At 35.0% G+C, this 17,301-nt stretch overlaps 1 protein-coding gene across 18 annotated transcripts in view; it reads left to right on the top strand.

Annotated features, from left to right (window-relative positions):
* CDH12 (cadherin 12) overlaps positions 1-17,301 on the top strand; it is a 989,627-nt gene that overhangs the window by 871,286 nt on the left and 101,040 nt on the right. For 13 of the 18 annotated variants that reach the window (XM_021077037.2, XM_085001675.1, XM_085001688.1 and 10 more), the window contains one exon: positions 14,270-14,389. The exons of the other annotated variants lie outside the window; for them this stretch is intronic. In XM_021077037.2, coding sequence (XP_020932696.1) covers positions 14,270-14,389 — 120 coding nt within the window. The remainder of the gene's footprint in view (positions 1-14,269; positions 14,390-17,301) is intronic. 18 annotated transcript variants of the gene reach the window in all.

Here is a 17,301-nt window from a genome sequence, read left to right as displayed (position 1 = left end):
AAGATCAAAAGGAAACAATTCAGTTCTCAATGTATCTTGCATTTATCCTTAACTGTCTGTAACTGTCTGTAACTACTTTGAAAATGTCTTGTACACTTTCTCTGTATTCTTTTCTTTTGAAATTCTTATTTTATATGTACATATAAAAATGGATTTACAGATCCATTAATAATCATTTAATATCAGGCTAAAACTAAAATACTAACAATTTTAACAAAATAGATTATTAGCTACTGAATTTTTTTAAAGTGTAGTATAATTCATTATATTTTATTGTGGTAAGAACAAACATACATAAGATCCACCCTTGTAAATTTTTAAGTGGATAATATAGTATTATTCGCTATAGGCAGAATGCTGTAGAAGTTTGCTGGAATCCATTCATCTTGTAGAACTGAAACTTTGTAATTATTGAAGAGCAGCATCTCATTTTCTCTTTCCCCAGCTCCTGGCAACCCATATTCTATGCTGTTTTTGTGAGTTTAACTATCTTAATACCTTATATAAGTGGAATCAAGCCAGGTTTATCTAGAGACTGGCTTATTTCACTGAGTATAATGTCCTCCAGCTTCACCTGTGGTTTTGCCTCCAGGAGGGATTTCTTCTTTTTTAAACTTGAATATATTCCGTTGTAAATATATATCACATTTTCTTCACCCATTCATCTGTCAATGGGCATTTAGGATCATGTTTACAGTGAATAATGCTGCAATAAACAAAGAGTATGGATATACCTTTGAGAAACTCAGTTCAATTCTTTTGAAAATATACCCATAAGTGGTATTCCTCCATCATATGGTAGTTCTATTTTTATTTTTTTAAGGAACTTCTACACTGTTTTCCAAAGGATAATTTCACATCCCCATTATTTTACATCCCTAACAACAATTCACAAGGGACATGAATTCCAATTTTTCCACATCCTCCCCTACCAGCGATTTTCTTTAAAAAATAAAGTCATCTTAATAGGTGTTAAGTGATATCTCATTTTGCTTCTGATTAGTATTTCCAAGTTCATATGATTATGTTTGCATATGGTATAATTTTATATGCAGAAAACTCTAAAGATGTATGCTTACATTATTAAAATTAATGAATGAATTCATTAAAATCACAGAATACAAAATCAACATACAAAAATAAGTTTTCTTTTATCACTATCAACAAACTCTATGTATAAAAAAAATCTCATATCATCAAAAATAGTTAAAATACTTACTAATAATCTTAACAAAGGAGGCGAAAGACATACGTCCTGAAAATTATAAAACATTGATCAAAGAGATTAAGAGGATACAAATAAATGGAAAGACACTTTGTGCTCATAGTTTATAAGATTTAATATTGTTAAAATGACGATATTGTTAAAGTGATCTACAGATTCAATGTAATCCTTATCAAAATCCCAATGACATTTTGTTAGAAAAATAGAGAAAAAAATTCTAAAATCCATAGCAAACCAAAAAAAAAAAGAAAGAAAACAAGAAAGAAAAAAAACAGAATAACCACAACAATTGTGAAAAAGAAGAACAAAGCTGGAGGTATCATGCTTCCTGATTCCAAAATATCTTAGAAAAGTACAAATTTTAAGCCAGTAGTGTACTGCTAAAAGCTCAATTTCTTTAATTTTTGCTTTTGGTTTTTTTTTTTTTAAATCTTATATTCTTAGAGCATAGTGTAGTATTAGCTTCCACAACACTGAGCACTTGATGCCCTAGAAATGAAAAGCTAATAAACTGTTTTTCTCCCCTGAAGAGATACTCTGGTATTTAGCCTTGGTCACTATATAAGTGGATTGGTGTTCTTGGGGGACATTATGGAAGACTCAAGGTATCACCTTAGTACAACATCTCACCCTTCAGAATTAAGAGATGGCAGCTGTGAGTTGGTGAAACTTCCTCTCTCAGAAAACCCCCAAAAGAGTGTCTCTCATGTGTCTGTGTTCTAAAACTTAGACTTTACAGGAAGTGGATGCCTAAGACCAGGGAAAATCAAGCAAACAAGGAAAAATAAAACAAAAAGCAGTATGGGTAAAGCAATCCACTGCAGAATGATACCAATCAGCAGACAAGCCCTAGCTTAGTGCCCTAAAAATCACAGATTAGAAGGAAGCCACCCTCCTGGGCCTGAGTCTATAGAATGTATAGAATCTATAGACAAGATAATAAAGGAAATTATAGCTGCAGAACATATAATTTTCTTTGATTTGTAACTTCTCAGTTGGATAGGATTAAGGGAACAGCCCTAACTACTATCCAAAACTTCAAAGGCTTGAGCTTCTACTGAATGTGGCCCCAGGTTCTATACTCTACAGAAGTAAGAGAACTTGGAACTAAATCTCAGCCCTGGCCTGCATTAAGGACTCTTATTTGCCAGATGGACTTCTGGCCAGTTGCTAAATCTTTACAAGCAAGGGCATCAAACTCTTTCCTGAAATTTATCTTCTCACTGCTTCTTTAATACCACACACCCATAATTCGTAAGGGTACAAGGCAAAATTGCCCTTCACCAAGTTTTCCATCTATCTTTTATATCAAATAGGAGTCAAATTTGTGGCTGTAATATTCTGAATATTCCTGTGCTCCTGGAGCACTGTGTCTCTTGCTGTCTGCCCACTTTTCATTTGGTTTCTTTTCTGTCTCCTCAGCTGGGTCATAAAATAAATTCATGAGTAACCCCATCTAGCTATAACTCATTCTCTCTTAGACTTTTAATCCTTTTTTATCTTTTAATCTGCAGTATATTTTATGACTGGCTTACAACTTGAAAGCCTTTGAAAATGTACTATATATGAAAAATTTCTTATAACAATATTATTCACCAAAATATTGAAAAGGAATAATTTTAGTGTAATGGGAGAAACCTCATTATAAATAATAGAATTATAAATGTATTAAGAGATATAGCTTTCATTTGGAAATAATGGCGTAGTTAATTCTATCTTTGTCATCAAGCATGTATTTTAAACTATCATCAAATTTTATCAATTTAAGTAACAGAAAAGCCTCCAAGTTATCAGCATATATTGTGCAGGTAATAACTTAAGTTCAATGTACCATATAGTATGCACTGAAATTATAGTTTCATAATATAATTTTTAATCTTACTTTTTATGTGTTTCTCTGAAAAGTTCAAAGAGGTTAATAAACAGATTATTATGACATAGTGATAATGCATATGTTATTTTCCTTTTTAGATGAGATTTAAAACTATGTCCAGCTTTTAAATTTTTTTCTAAATGAAAATATACATCTCTTTGAGAAAGATAACTATAACTTTTTCAAATTCAAATCTTATTTTCCATTCTGAGGAGAGAAACTTATATGAAATGAAAACTTAATAGAAAATTTGTTGAAATAAAGTTGATAAATCCATCAAAGTTTAATCTCATCAACTATCAATTTAACAAGTGGTTTTGCTTAGAAAATACAACATGTGTTTGTATTATGGAATCTAAAGACATCTATTCCAAACCTTCCATTTTATAGATGAATAAAATGAAATCAGATTATTTGTGTTCTTCATTGCAATGGGTTCATAAACCGAAAGAATTTGGATTCAAAATCATATGAAATCTAGTAAAGTTTGATTTTCTTTTCATTGTGGTACATTTCTACCTTGATGCATTGGATCTCAATGATCTAGCAGAACAAATCCAGCTGATCACTGGACAGCACAGAGGTTGGAGGGTTCCTACTCTCCATGGAGTTGAAAATCCAGGTTTAATATGTAGTTGGCTCTCCATACAAAACTGTGCTTAATAAGAGTCAACTGTACTGTGGGTGTTCACGTCTTTTATTTCTTTAATAATCACGAAAGCTAAACTTTGGCCTAAAGCGCTGCAATATTTCACCACAGCAGCACAACAAATTCTTAATGTTCTATCTCAGTACTATACAGAAATAACACACTTTATTAGCTAATATTATTTAAACACTAATGGCTATAATCACTGCCACTTTATAGCCGAACATGCTTGCTATCAATGTACATGTGGATCTGTGGGCTCTTTTGCCAATATTGTAAAGTTATGTGGCATCCTTCTGTCTTTGACTTTGGGAAATAATCAATAGTCAGATCACTTGATTCCAGCAGTTCCCTGGTGGCTCAGTAAGTTACAGATCTGGCATCATCACTGCTGTGGCTTGGGTCACTACTGTGGCTCAGGCACGGCCAAAAACAAACCAAAAAAGAATCACCTATTCCAGGCAATGTGAATTAATGTAATAAGTGTAATAAGTGCTACACTTCATTATAATGAATTTTCCCTAGATACTACCCCAATACAGTCCTTACTTTTACAGAAGTTTATTCTCTTTCTTGAAACTGAGAGTGGAATCATAGATGCCTCCGGAGACTTAGCAGGGCTTATGTGTCAAGATCACTAACACACCAACAGTTGATTTCTTGTATTCTTTTGGCATTGTCATTAAGAGTTCTCATGCCACTTTTGATTTGAAGCTGCTCCTTTGATTTCCATAAGAGACAGCAAAACAGCCTCACTGTCATAAATGCTGAGACACGGGGAGATTGAGTTTTTGGCCCGAGTCAAGAGGTATAATAAAGGCTTCACTGGAAACTTGTATCATCAGGTGATTAAAAATATTTTCTAAGCCAAACTCATTTATTTTTTATTAACTTACTCAAGAGGAATTTATTAAGTACCAAACTCCGTAGTTAGTATTGGAATTGAAAGAAGAACAGTAAGCAGTCTTCATTCTGTATGTCATGCTTGCTGCTTGTGGAGGCATGAGAGACTTGCTATGATGCTTTGTGAACATATGGAAATGAGTTTCTGGAAGAAAAGCTTTTATGTCCAATCTTTAATTTGGGCTGTATTTCAACCGGGTGAAAGCAGATGTTTCTGATATCCACAGCACTGTCTATAAAGAGCAGGGTCTGATGTGGCATTATGTCTCAGGAAAGTAATATTGTACTGAGGGATCACTGAGTACACAGGAAGTGTCACAAGAGACAAACCTGGAAATGTAGGTAGAGACAAACTCATAAAGAACAGTAGAGATGGTGTTGAGGACAAGATCAAATGTGCATTTTTAAAAGATGAATGTGGCTTTCAGTACACACGGAAAATGGTAGGTGGTTATGACCGATAACAGGGAGATTATTAAATACCCTAAGGCCATAATCCAGGTAAGAAGCAGTAAAATTTTGAAGAAAAGTAGTGGCAGAATGAAGAGGAGGAACACATGTTAGCCGTATTTAGTCAATAAAGGGGACTGGGTGGGATGCTAAAAATAAGGGATTTTTTTAAATTGTTTAGAATGTAACCAAGCAATTGGGTGAAATGTTGGTCAAGTTAACTGGTAAGTTTTATTATTTAAACAACTGAAAAATATAAATGATTGTCCAGTCACTGGCACCTGGGGCAAATATGAGTGAGATTGTAAAGTTAGACTTATAGGGTGAGAGACAAAAGTTGAGGTACATGAACCTTTAAAGGGCAGGGAGAGGAAAAGCATGTGGAAGGAAGACGAAGACATGGTGATCAAGGAAAAAAGGGGAGAAGCAAGAATACATGATGTTGAGGAAAACAACCATAGTTAGAGACAATCTGAAGAAAGAGGTTTGCATTAACCAATTAGATACCTCTAAAGAAGACAGGTAAACACAAGGAGCCCCTTTCTCTGGTGGTAGGAAAGATCACTTAATCAGAAGCAGAGTCTGAAAGCTGAAGGAATGCAATAGTGGGGCTGGAATGTGCTAATGGGTCACACTAGGCTCAGGAGAAAGCAAAATTTCAATTAAGTGAAGGAGCCGATGGAAGTATTCTGTGGAAGTGTGACGATGTATCAGTCTGTCTATAGTACTCCCAGTGGTAGGTAGACTGGATAATGGGAAGTGACTGGGAAGCAGACAATAGTGGAAAATTCCAGAAAGATGATTTACATATATGGCTTAATGCATACTTTGCAGACTCTTTATGGAATTCAGATATATGTTTCCAGTTCTTGGATGAGAGATCCGGAGTTGCTACCCAAAAATGAGTTGGTAGAGATCTAATTTTTGTTGAACAGTAAAACATGTTTCCTAGAGGAGAGGTTTTGAGAAACTGAAAGCTTAAGATTTAGAATGAAAAAAACAGATGGATACTAGAGTATGAACAGTCTTTTTTGTTTGTTTATAATCACTTTTTTTTTATTATTCAATGAATGTAGTACATTTATAGTTGTACAGTGATCATCGCAGTCTTGAAAGAGTTCAAGCTGTGTGTAGTGATTCAAAACACACCACCAAAGGATTTAGACAGAGCCTTGATACGTTCAAAATCCTGTCACCGAAAGACTAAACTGCAGTAATGGAAAAGTTATTTAGAAAAGAGGTAAGATTTGAAACAGTGAAATCTTAGCCCACCATTACAAAGTTGAGGAATTGGAACAACCATTTTGATGTGGGCACTCTATGTGCCATTTATTATGCAAAGCAACTCACATACATTAACTCATAAATGAATTCCATGAGGTTCCTACTATTTATACACCCATTTTTGATTTGAAATAATAGAGTCTTAGCATGTTGAAGTGACTTGCCAACATCTGGTTAATTTAGAAGTAACAGAAAACTCCAGTCCATCTCCAAGTATAAAATCTCACAGTAAAAGCGACATATGGCCTCAAATCATCAAAATGCTTGGAGGTTGAGCTATAGGCAGTTGGGATCAATACTCCCCATTACCATTCTTGTGATTTTCAAGTGTGTGTAGTCTCTTGTGTATGACTGTCTCTAGTCATGTGTCCTCTAACATGTAGAAATAACTGCAAAAGAACAAGGCATTTGTAGAAAAAGAAACAAGTGATTTCCTAGAAGATTCCATAAAATCTCCACTCTGGTTTTATTTCTTGAAATGGGTTATATTTACATTCCTTAGCTCATCATTATTAACCAGAAAAAAGTTTCAGGTTTGTTAGTTTAGACATGTGGTAGATGCTTCCTTTGGAGTCAAGATCCTTCTAATATATATTTAAATATGAGGGAGACAGTGGAATATGATATGTATGTGAATGGTTCCTACAATTAAATTTTTTTCAGAGAATTACTACATTATCCACTAAAATTAAATTATTATCCTTACAGAATTGAAATAATTTGCAAGAGCTCTTTTATCTATTTAATTACAGAACTAGTTCTATAATTCAATACATTTGACTTCTGGTATAAACACACATATATATATATCCACCCCCAAGAATATATATACACGAATACATACACAATTTGTATTTTACCTCATACTAAAACTAGATAGATAGAATGATAAATGAATAGAAGAGATAGATGTAGATAACAGATGATAGACAAATAGATAGATAAATAATTCTTACATTTTATGTGGCAGAATCATCCAATCAAATAAAAACAAATAATTTCAAGTGTATTGGGTGTTTTAAATTAACTCTAATTAAGTAATCTTTACTATTTTGGCTAAATACATCCAGACCAGAAGTGATTTCTTTATCCTTTAAGAATATGATGCTACACAGCAAAAATACAAAGCTTACTGAATTATAACTGAGGATGAATGAATGAATGAATTCCAAACTCATCCGTTTTATTATGATTTCTATAGAATTTCTTGACAACATCTATGAAAAAAACTTCTAAGTTGCATCAACTACAAAGGAGATAACATCACACCATCACTAGAAGTCAGAGTTAATTATGTGTTGCAGGGAGCCAGCATTAGAATTTGTATTGGTGTTTGTATAGAATTCTTGGCATACAACACAGAGATAAAGTGCTCATAAAAATGGATTCACTTAGCCATCAAAGCACATTTGAATCACAAGGTGTAAATATGTATAGTCTAAAATATTTAGGGAATATAGAGGAGGAAAGTTTTATAACCTTAGAGTGCTTTTGGATCATTGGACTGAATAACAAATCATAAGCTGATGTCCCAACATTACATGTGCCAGGGGATACTCTGAGGCCAGGCTGAGCAGAGTTGAAGTTGGAGGCAGAGAAAAGCCAAATTGCCTGCCTGCTCTGATTTTAGAAATACGGTTCAAGGGAGCATCACCTCCCCTCCAGGGGATTTTTTTTTTTTTTTTTTTTTTGTCTTTTTTGTTGTTATTGCTATTTCTTGGGCCGCTCCCGCGGCATATGGAGGTTCCCAGGCTAGGGGTTGAATCGGAGCTGTAGCCACCAGCCTACGCCAGAGCCACAGCAACGCAGGATCCAAGCCGCCTCTGCAACCTACACCACAGCTCACGGCAACGCCGGATCGTTAACCCACTGAGCAAGGGCAGGGACCGAACCCGCAATCTCATGGTTCCTAGTCGGATTCGTTAACCACTGCGCCACGACGGGAACTCCCCCTCCAGGGGATTTTTATGGCATATGTCTCTCTTGCTTGCTTGCTTGCTTGCTTTTTGGGGCCACACCCATAGTATACGGAAATTCTCAGGCTGGGAGTCGAATTGGAGCTACAGCTGCCAGCCTACATCACAGCCACAGCAATGCAGGATCCAAGTCATGTCTGTGACCTACACTATAGCTCACAGCAACGCCAAATCTTTAACCCACTGAGCAAGGGCAGGGATCAAACCTGAGTCCTCATGGATATTATTCAGGTTGGTTACTGCTGAGCCACAATGGGAACTCCCCATATGTCTTTTCTAATCCTTAAAAGTTCTGATTATTTCAAGCAGATTTAAAAACTATGCAAACTTTTCATTCCTATGTCTCTAGTAAAGTGGCCCAATATCATCATAGTCTACTTGTCTGCATATTTAATATTTATAAATTTAGAACATATTTCTAAAAATCACATTTTTTTTCCTAACATACAGGTGATAAAATCCAATATTCAATTAATATTCAAATATTAAGGTATGGAACACGAAGACAGTGATGCTAGTGTTATACATTTAGGAGGTAGCCTCTCTGTAGTGCAGGAGTACATATGTATTTATTTTATTTTAACAAGCACATACTGTGTGGAAAACTCTTATAATTTCTTTATAAATATTAACTCATTTAATACTTCTAGAAAATGAATACTCTCTTCTTCACTTTTTTTGCATATGAGGAAACTAAAACAGAGGATAAGTAATTTGCTTGAGATCACACAGTGTACTAGTGGTCCGCCTAGGATTCAAGCCTAAGCATTAAGGTTCTGGAGACAAAGATGGTAAACACAATGGCAAGCAATGCAGCCTCTCCTAACTGAAGAAGGGCCTAAGAAAATTATGTAGGACTGGCTTCTCAGCCACGGCTATTCATCAGACTTACCTGCAGAGATTTTCAAGCATTTCTGATAACTGGCACATACAAGAACAAGTAAATTGGACTTTTTAATAAGGGCCGCAGGAATTGATATCCTTAATAATCCTTGCAAATGTCTTTTTATGCAGCTGTGGTTGAAGATACAGAGTCTAGAGGAGCCATTTAAGAATTTAAGGGGCAAATATAGGAAGAGAGTCTACACAAGGACCTTAAGAGCCAAGTGTTCATAAGCAGTGCAATGAAATCTAAAGTAAAATTGATTAAAAAACCTAATTCCTTTACAGACTGAGCTCACCTGCTGTGTGTCTAGCTTGCTTTTACTTTATAATTAAACTGCATTAGCAGAACTCATGTTTCAGCATTGTACAGGATCTGAGCACTTTCCAAGATGTCGCAAGTGTGCATACATCCTCACTCACTCCCCTGTCTGGCTCAATTTGGAAAATGTCTCATTTATCTGCTGCTTCATGTCTTCTTTTTTTATGGCCGCATTTGTGGCATGTGGAAGTTCTGCTGGATCCTTAACACACTGAGCCATGTTGGGAACTCTGCTTAATGTTTTCTTTTATGTAATAAAATATAGATTTATTTTCCAATCCTATTTGAAAATAAAATGTGTTATATTTATCATTCTATACTTTTTTAACTCTAACTGTATTATTTCTTGATAATAACACAGTGTATACATAAGGTAAAAGCAAAGAGAAAATCCGCCACATTAAATTTTTATTTACTTTCCTGTTTATGCCTCTGTCCTGAGAAGGGTTAATAATAGTGTATTCAGCAAATAATTTTTTATTGACTTCCCTCAGGTTTGTGCTCCATATTATGGATAAATCTTGCTCGTGTGCTTTTTAATTTTATTTTTATTTTGCTTTTTAGGGCTGCACCCGTGGCATATGGAGGTTCCCAGGCTAGGGGTCCAATCAGAGCTATAGCTGCCAGCCTACACTACAGCCACAGCAACACAGGATCCGAGCGGAGTCTGTGACCTACACCACAGCTCATGGCAACGCCAGATCCTTAATCCACTGAGGCAGGCCAGGAACCAAACCCATAACCTCATGGTTCCTAGTCGGATTCGTTTCCGCCACACCATGACGGGAACTCCATCATGTGCTTTTTTAAATGTAATGTCACTCGTTTCTGGCTCTTCTTTCTTAAATGAGAATAACAATGTACATTAGAAATCCAAGACAAATTAAACTCCCGAATTAGTATTTAAAAATACTCTAAAAGGAATCTTTATATATATATATATATATATATATATATATATATACACATACTGGGTCACTTTGTGGTACAGCAGAAATTGTCAGAATATTATAAATATATTATAATAAAAGGAATGTGTGTATATATGTGTGTGTGTGTATATACACACCAGGTATATACACACCAGGTAACTTTGCTGTACAACAGAAATTGTCAGAATATTGTAAATATACTATAATAAAAATATTTTTTAAAAGACTCTAAAGGCTATGACTAGCTTCCAAGTTGCCATTTAGAGTATTATGTGCTGTATTTGTGTCTTTTGTGTTTATATATGAGTATTATAAGTATCCACCAAAAAGCATTTACTTGGGACATAATTCATGACAGACAGGAGACATACAAAAATGAATATGGAAAGGCTACTGATGTAAAAGACTTTGCTATCCATGAGAATAGCACACAATGGATAGAGTTTTAAAAAATCAAAATATACTAAGGCTGATGGGAGCACATACGAGCAGACAAATTGACCTCTGCTTGGGAGCAGAAAAAGAAGGATTCACAAAAGTGATGGTAAAACTGGGACATCCAGAGTGAGTAGTATTTTTCCAGCCGGTGGAAACGAATGTCCTCCAGATAGCAGGATCACCTGAGCAGAGCACAGAGGCAAAAAGAGCCTCAAATAAATACTAAATGAGTATGTGCAATCACTGCATTGGTCTCTGGCAGCACAGAATTAGAAATTAATCTGGGAGGGCTATTGAAACCCATTCATATCATGCTATTCATAGCATGTCAATGAATTTAGACAATATTTCCTTCGGTAGGAGTAGAAATCCATTAGAAGTTCTTTTCTTCTCTCATTCTAACTAATTTTTTAATGAATGACAGTAACATGATCAATCTTGTGTTATTGGACAATGATTCTGATGCTCTTGTGTAAAAGAAGCTGGAAGAGGAAGCTGTTAGAATGCTTTTGAAACTTGCAATTGTGAGAGTAAGAATCTAAACCAGCTGAGACAATTGCAGGAGTGATAAAAAGCAAAGGATATATTCAATGAATAGAATGTCCTTTTACATCTGGAACATTAAAAAAAAAATAGAAGTCAAATTCAATATAATCCATTTAGGTTTATGACATATTTCTAGTAATTTTTTATGTAATACCCTAAATGAAAAAATAACAGAATATTAAACTGTCATGCCAGAAGTGGTATTTAACAATAAATAATTGCATAGCACATTTTTTAAAATTATATGTTGAGAATAGTACCAGTTGCACGGTGTGAACCACTGAATAATTCTTGATTGAAAGAAGAAATGAATGAATCAACAGATTAATGCATACTTTAGCTGAAATCAGGAGGTAGTTGGACTCAGTTCTACATTCACCTCTATCATTTTGTATGAGAATAGCTTTTAGTGTCAATAACAATGATTTTAACATCATTGGGCTTCGATTCTTTCTGAAAATGCAGACATTGGGTCAGATTATTTCTAAAATTCATTCCCATTGAAAATATTAATCTTAATGAAATCAAGTGTGACTATCACACTTTGCACATGCAAGCAGAAGTTGGCCATGTGTGGTTTCATTATGAACGAAAGCACCAAAACCCACATTATGCTCATTGAATAGAACTCGGGGAGAAGAAAGAATGTAAATTCTCTGAAACTCAACATTTGGAGTTCCTATTGTGGCTCATCAGGAAGAAACCTAAATAATATCCATGAGGATGTGGGTTTGATCCCTAGCCCCACTCAGTGGGTTAAGGCTCTGGTTTTGCCATGAGCTGTGGTGTAGGTTGCAGACGTGGCTCAAATCTTGTGTGGCTGTGACTATGGTGTAGGCTGACACCTGTAGCTCTGATTCAACCCCTAGCCTGAGAACTTCCATATGCCATGGGTGTGGCCCTAAAATGAAAAAAAAAGAAAAAAGAAAAAAAGAAGAAAGAAAAAAGAAAAGAAATTCAACATTTAGAGTGCTTACACTGTCATACTGGATTTGGTGATAGGAGAATATACTCCTGGATGACTGCTACAAACAAGAAGATTACTCCAGTTTTTGTGGATGTCATTGACTATATATATTTTTTTATTTTATGATTTTTAATTTTTCCATTATAGTTGATTTACAATGTTCTGTCAATTTCTAATGTACGGCAAAGTGACCTATATAAGTGAGGCCAGGATTCAAACCCACAACCTCATGGTTCCTAGTCAGATTTGTTTCTGCTGAGCCACGATGGGAAATCCATAGAATTGGGCATTATTTAATATTTGTAGACTTTACCTGTATGAAACATGTGTGATGACGTGATAATAAAGATTCACGTGAGTGATTTTTCTGGGGAAAAAAATCCCTACCCCGAAAAGGGGAATTCACTCTTGCAATGGTTCATTCCTATAGCATTAAGGGGGACATAGTTTTGATGAATCCTTAATGCAGGTCCCTAACACCTATAATTATTTGTCAGATAATTATTAATGATGTTGCAAATGTTGTTGCATGATGATGAATAATATTAGTTATTTTTCCTGACATCTTAGGAATGTTTACCTACTTTCTTTCCAGTAGTTTCCTTTCCTGGGAAAGGCTGTTATAATAAAACATATGTTTCATCTGTTGATAAACTAGAATTCACCAATGCCTCTGAAGGTAAATATTTGACACTGAATGTCTACTGAAAGTTATGATTTCTTACTTTTTTCAGCATCCTAACCCTTCATTTAACAAAAAATTAGAGGTGAACAGAGGGTTCATTCTCTTAACTTTTAGAGCGAACCTTTGAGTTTGCTCCTGGTTTGCACTGCCTTAAGGGAAAGGCCTGAATGAGTAAATGGAGTAATTCTGCATTCCCCAAAATGGTAGTTATATTGAAGAGATGAAGCGTGTTCTGGCCATTGTATAACTTTGGATGTACCTATCACTCCCTTTATTCTCAGTGGACATTTCCTTCCTTTGTCAGCAACATATTATTTTATTTATACCAATTTTGATAATTTGATCTTTGTTCTCAACTCAGAATAATAGCATTGAATGGACATTAAGAAGAGATACTCCCTTAAAACAGTTCTTAGATAAAGATGTAATTATGACTGTTAATATAGAAGACAAACATTTTGATAAAAAATCTCCCATCAACATCTCTTAGTACATAAAAAATATGGCCAAGTGTTAAATAGAGAAAAGCTACAGATCATTTGGATTGTCTTTAAAGTTTTCCTATATCAGTGAACACTTAGGCTAATTCAGTCTTAAGGCATAAATGTTCTTCTCTAGGTAGAATTGTAATTATGTTCGGTTCTTCATATTCTCAAATATTCTGTCCTAACTAAAGGCTTCCTAAACTAGTATGTGTTAATTTTTAAATTGCAACTGCAAATTACTCACACCTTCTAAAGTTCAGTAAGCCTTTAAACCTTTTAGCTCTTCTATTGATATCCTAATCATGCAATTAAAGCATCTACAGTAAGCAGATGAGCTAATGCAAGCTGTGTCAAGTTTTCTTTGGTGTACAGATCAATGAAGCTCTTGTAATGACTTTCAGGTCAATGATCTAGCTAATGGGAATGGACAAGGCTTTTAAAATAGATATTTAAAATAGATATCCTTTGTACTAACAGCTAATATTGTTGTCCAACATTTTGGTTATGATAGTTAAGTTATTCTCGGTGACATTGCATACTCACAGAATTAAATAGTGACAAATTTGATAGAAAAATGGAGTCCAGAGACAAGGAACATAATCCTGAACTCTGTAAAACAAAGATGCTAGAGTCCTATTGTCTTATTTTCCAGGTGCATATGTACTCCAGGTCAAGGCCACAGATGCAGATGACCCAACCTATGGAAACAGTGCCAGAGTGGTTTACAGCATTCTTCAGGGACAACCTTATTTCTCTATTGATCCCAAGACAGGTAAATTTTTTATTAGAGACATTATCACCTCCCCTTCAAATATTTAAACTTTAATTAAATCTTGGCATGGGAAGTTGCCTATTTTAACAATGCAATAAAGATTCAGGGTACTGCAGATTAAGCAAAGGAAGATAGGATCTTACCTTGCAGCTGCAGAACTATTTCCTTCAGGTTGAACTTGGTATAAATAAAAACCTTTTCATACACATGTGTCAAGCCCAAATTTCTTAAGAGATTATCTGTATTATTTACTTTAAATTTTCAAAAGTCTAGCATATTTTTTTTTGTTTTCTTCAGGCTAAAATAGCTATTAATCTCACTTTTTCTTGGTTGGATCAACTATATTTAGTTTTGGAGCCTTATCAGCTCAGGATTATGGAGTTTGTATTCCTATCTCTATTAAGGGTTATGGATGATGAATTTGGATAAATCTAGATTTGTGCTTCTAGTAGGGGAATGAAAAGAGCTGACAAACTTAAAACACCCAAGATCACTGATTCTTCTGGTGAATGTTTTTGAAACCAGTCTGATTTTTTTTCTTTGTCTCTTGTCTTTTTAAGGCTGCACCCACAGCATATGGTGGTTCCCAGATTAGGGGTCGAATAGGAACCCTACACCACAGCCACAGCAATGTGGGATCCAAGCAACATCTGCAACCTACACCACAGCTCATGGCAATGCCGGATCCTTAACCCACTGAGCAAGGCCAGGGATTGAACCCACATCCTTACATATACTAGTCATGTTCATTAACCGCTGAGCCATGACAGGAACTCCGAAGCCAGTCTGATTTTTAAGTCAAACCATTTGAGTTCCAGTTTTCAAAGCCTGATACATAAGAACCAATGGGAAATAGAGGAAGGGCAGGATAGCATGCAGGGAGATTTTATATTCCCTTTAAAATGAAATGATGTACCCCTGTTTCTAGAGAATCTGTTTTGGAATGCGGACAGTTTTTAAGGAGATCCGGTCAAGCCGGCCAGTGATCAAAGTAGGTGTTCCATGGCAGAGTTAAAGCAGACACTTCAAAATGACAGTTGTTTTATCAACTCTTACATAATACATTATAACATACCGCATATTATATTCAAAACTATTTATCATTTTAGTTTAAAATAATGGAATTCATTGTTAAATAAGGTATTTTTAAATATTTGTAAATTGATCTTTAAAGAACTACATTGATTTGAAAGGTATTCTTTTCTGACACTATACAAGCTAATGTCTTAAAGATTTCAAAATTTACACTTCCTTAGAATTGTGAGCTGAAATCTGAAATACTGATTAGATATAGGTTAATTAATAATTAAGCATGTATTGAAGTTCCTCTCATGGCTCAGCAGTTAACGAACCCGACTCATATCCATGAGGACATGGGTTTGATCCCTGGCCTCGCTCGGTGGGTTAAGGATCCAGCATTGCTGTGAGCTGTGGTGTAGGTCTCAGATGTGGCTTGGATCCAGCTTTGCTGTGGCTGTGGTGTAGGCCGGCACCTACAGCTCTGATTCGACCCCTAGCCTGGGAACCTCCATATGCCGTGGGTACTGCCCTAAAAACACAAAAACAAAAAAGAATTAAGCATGGATTGATGTTGCCTGGAAATAAAAGGTCAATTAAGTGGAAATAAAGAAACTGCCATTCTCTCATCACTTTTCACCCTCATCGTCAAGCCAAAAGGGGGGCAGAGGCCATCAAATAATTAATGGAATAAGGCTAAAAATTATTCTCTTTTGTAAACCTAAAGAAGAGTAGATCATAGGAAAGACAACATTAATCCGTTAGAAGGGGACATCAGGGCTGAAGAAAATCCAGAAAGGTTAGAACATAGGAGCTCTTTTGGTTTGGAATTAGGGTCAGAAACCAAAAGCCAGAGTGTCAAATATTGAGTGAGTGCGTGATGGGGAGACTATACCTACAATGCTAGTTATTTTTAAGTAAATAATGAGGACAAGAGAATAAAATGTTTGGCAATATAAATATTAAGGAATTTTCGTGGTTGTGTTTGTTTACCTTTGGGAAAATCATGTATTTGTGGAAAAAAGAGAACATTTTGATAAACATTTGGAGAAGTTTTTTAATGGAAATTTATGAAGGTATAAATCTCCAGAGGAACTAAGGTTTGTACATGAGGAAAAATGTATGGACAAACAATGAGATTATCTTAGATACTACACATTCTTTTATCAAATGGGGATATTATGGGTTATTTTTTTCTCATACGATTATCTTTTCCAAGTTTACCCTAATTGGTCATTTAACGGCATAGAAGTATGGACAATATAGGTCTCTTAGGTCACTTCAGCCTCTGAGAAGCACTTCTCACAGAAAGGATGGAAAAAAAAAGAATATAAAAAAGAAAATTTAGTAAGATTGATGAAGAAGAAGATTTAGTATTAGACTACACTTATAGCATTGCAGTGTGAATAACTCTATAGAGTAGATGAGCTTATATAGTCAGATAAATGTGATTGAAGAAAGATCAAAACTTTAATATTGGCAAAATAACTGTAGATGGAGACCGTATCTAACTGAAAATAAAAAGAAGTTAAAAATCATATAAAGATGAAGCCTGGGTGCAGAATATAAATGCGTTGGTTAAATTAACACTGGACAGGCAACAACTGCATGAAGAAAACACTTGCTTTCCCCTTGAGTTTACTTGTTCAGTATCAACTAGATGAACTGTAACTACTTTAGAAAAGTATGCATATTCATAATGTCTTTTATAACCTGTGTTTATATGTTTATATAATGCATATTATTTAGAACTGAAAGTGAAACAATTCTGACATAAACTATGGAATAGATTTTTTGAAGCATTGATTTTCATTGGAGACAGAAGTCTTGGTGCTAACAACGCCTCAGACCACTAGACAGGAAAAGAGTGGATGATGAGGCACTTCATTAATAGA

Source organism: Sus scrofa, chromosome 16, assembly GCF_054392235.1.
Source record: "Sus scrofa isolate SSC_HxYL_T2T_F1_AM1 chromosome 16, Sscrofa_HxYL_maternal_Yorkshire_Landrace_v2.0, whole genome shotgun sequence".
Taxonomy (NCBI): Eukaryota; Metazoa; Chordata; class Mammalia; order Artiodactyla; family Suidae; genus Sus; species Sus scrofa.
Note: the sequence above shows the minus strand (reverse complement) of the source record. Positions and strands in the feature narration are given on the sequence as shown.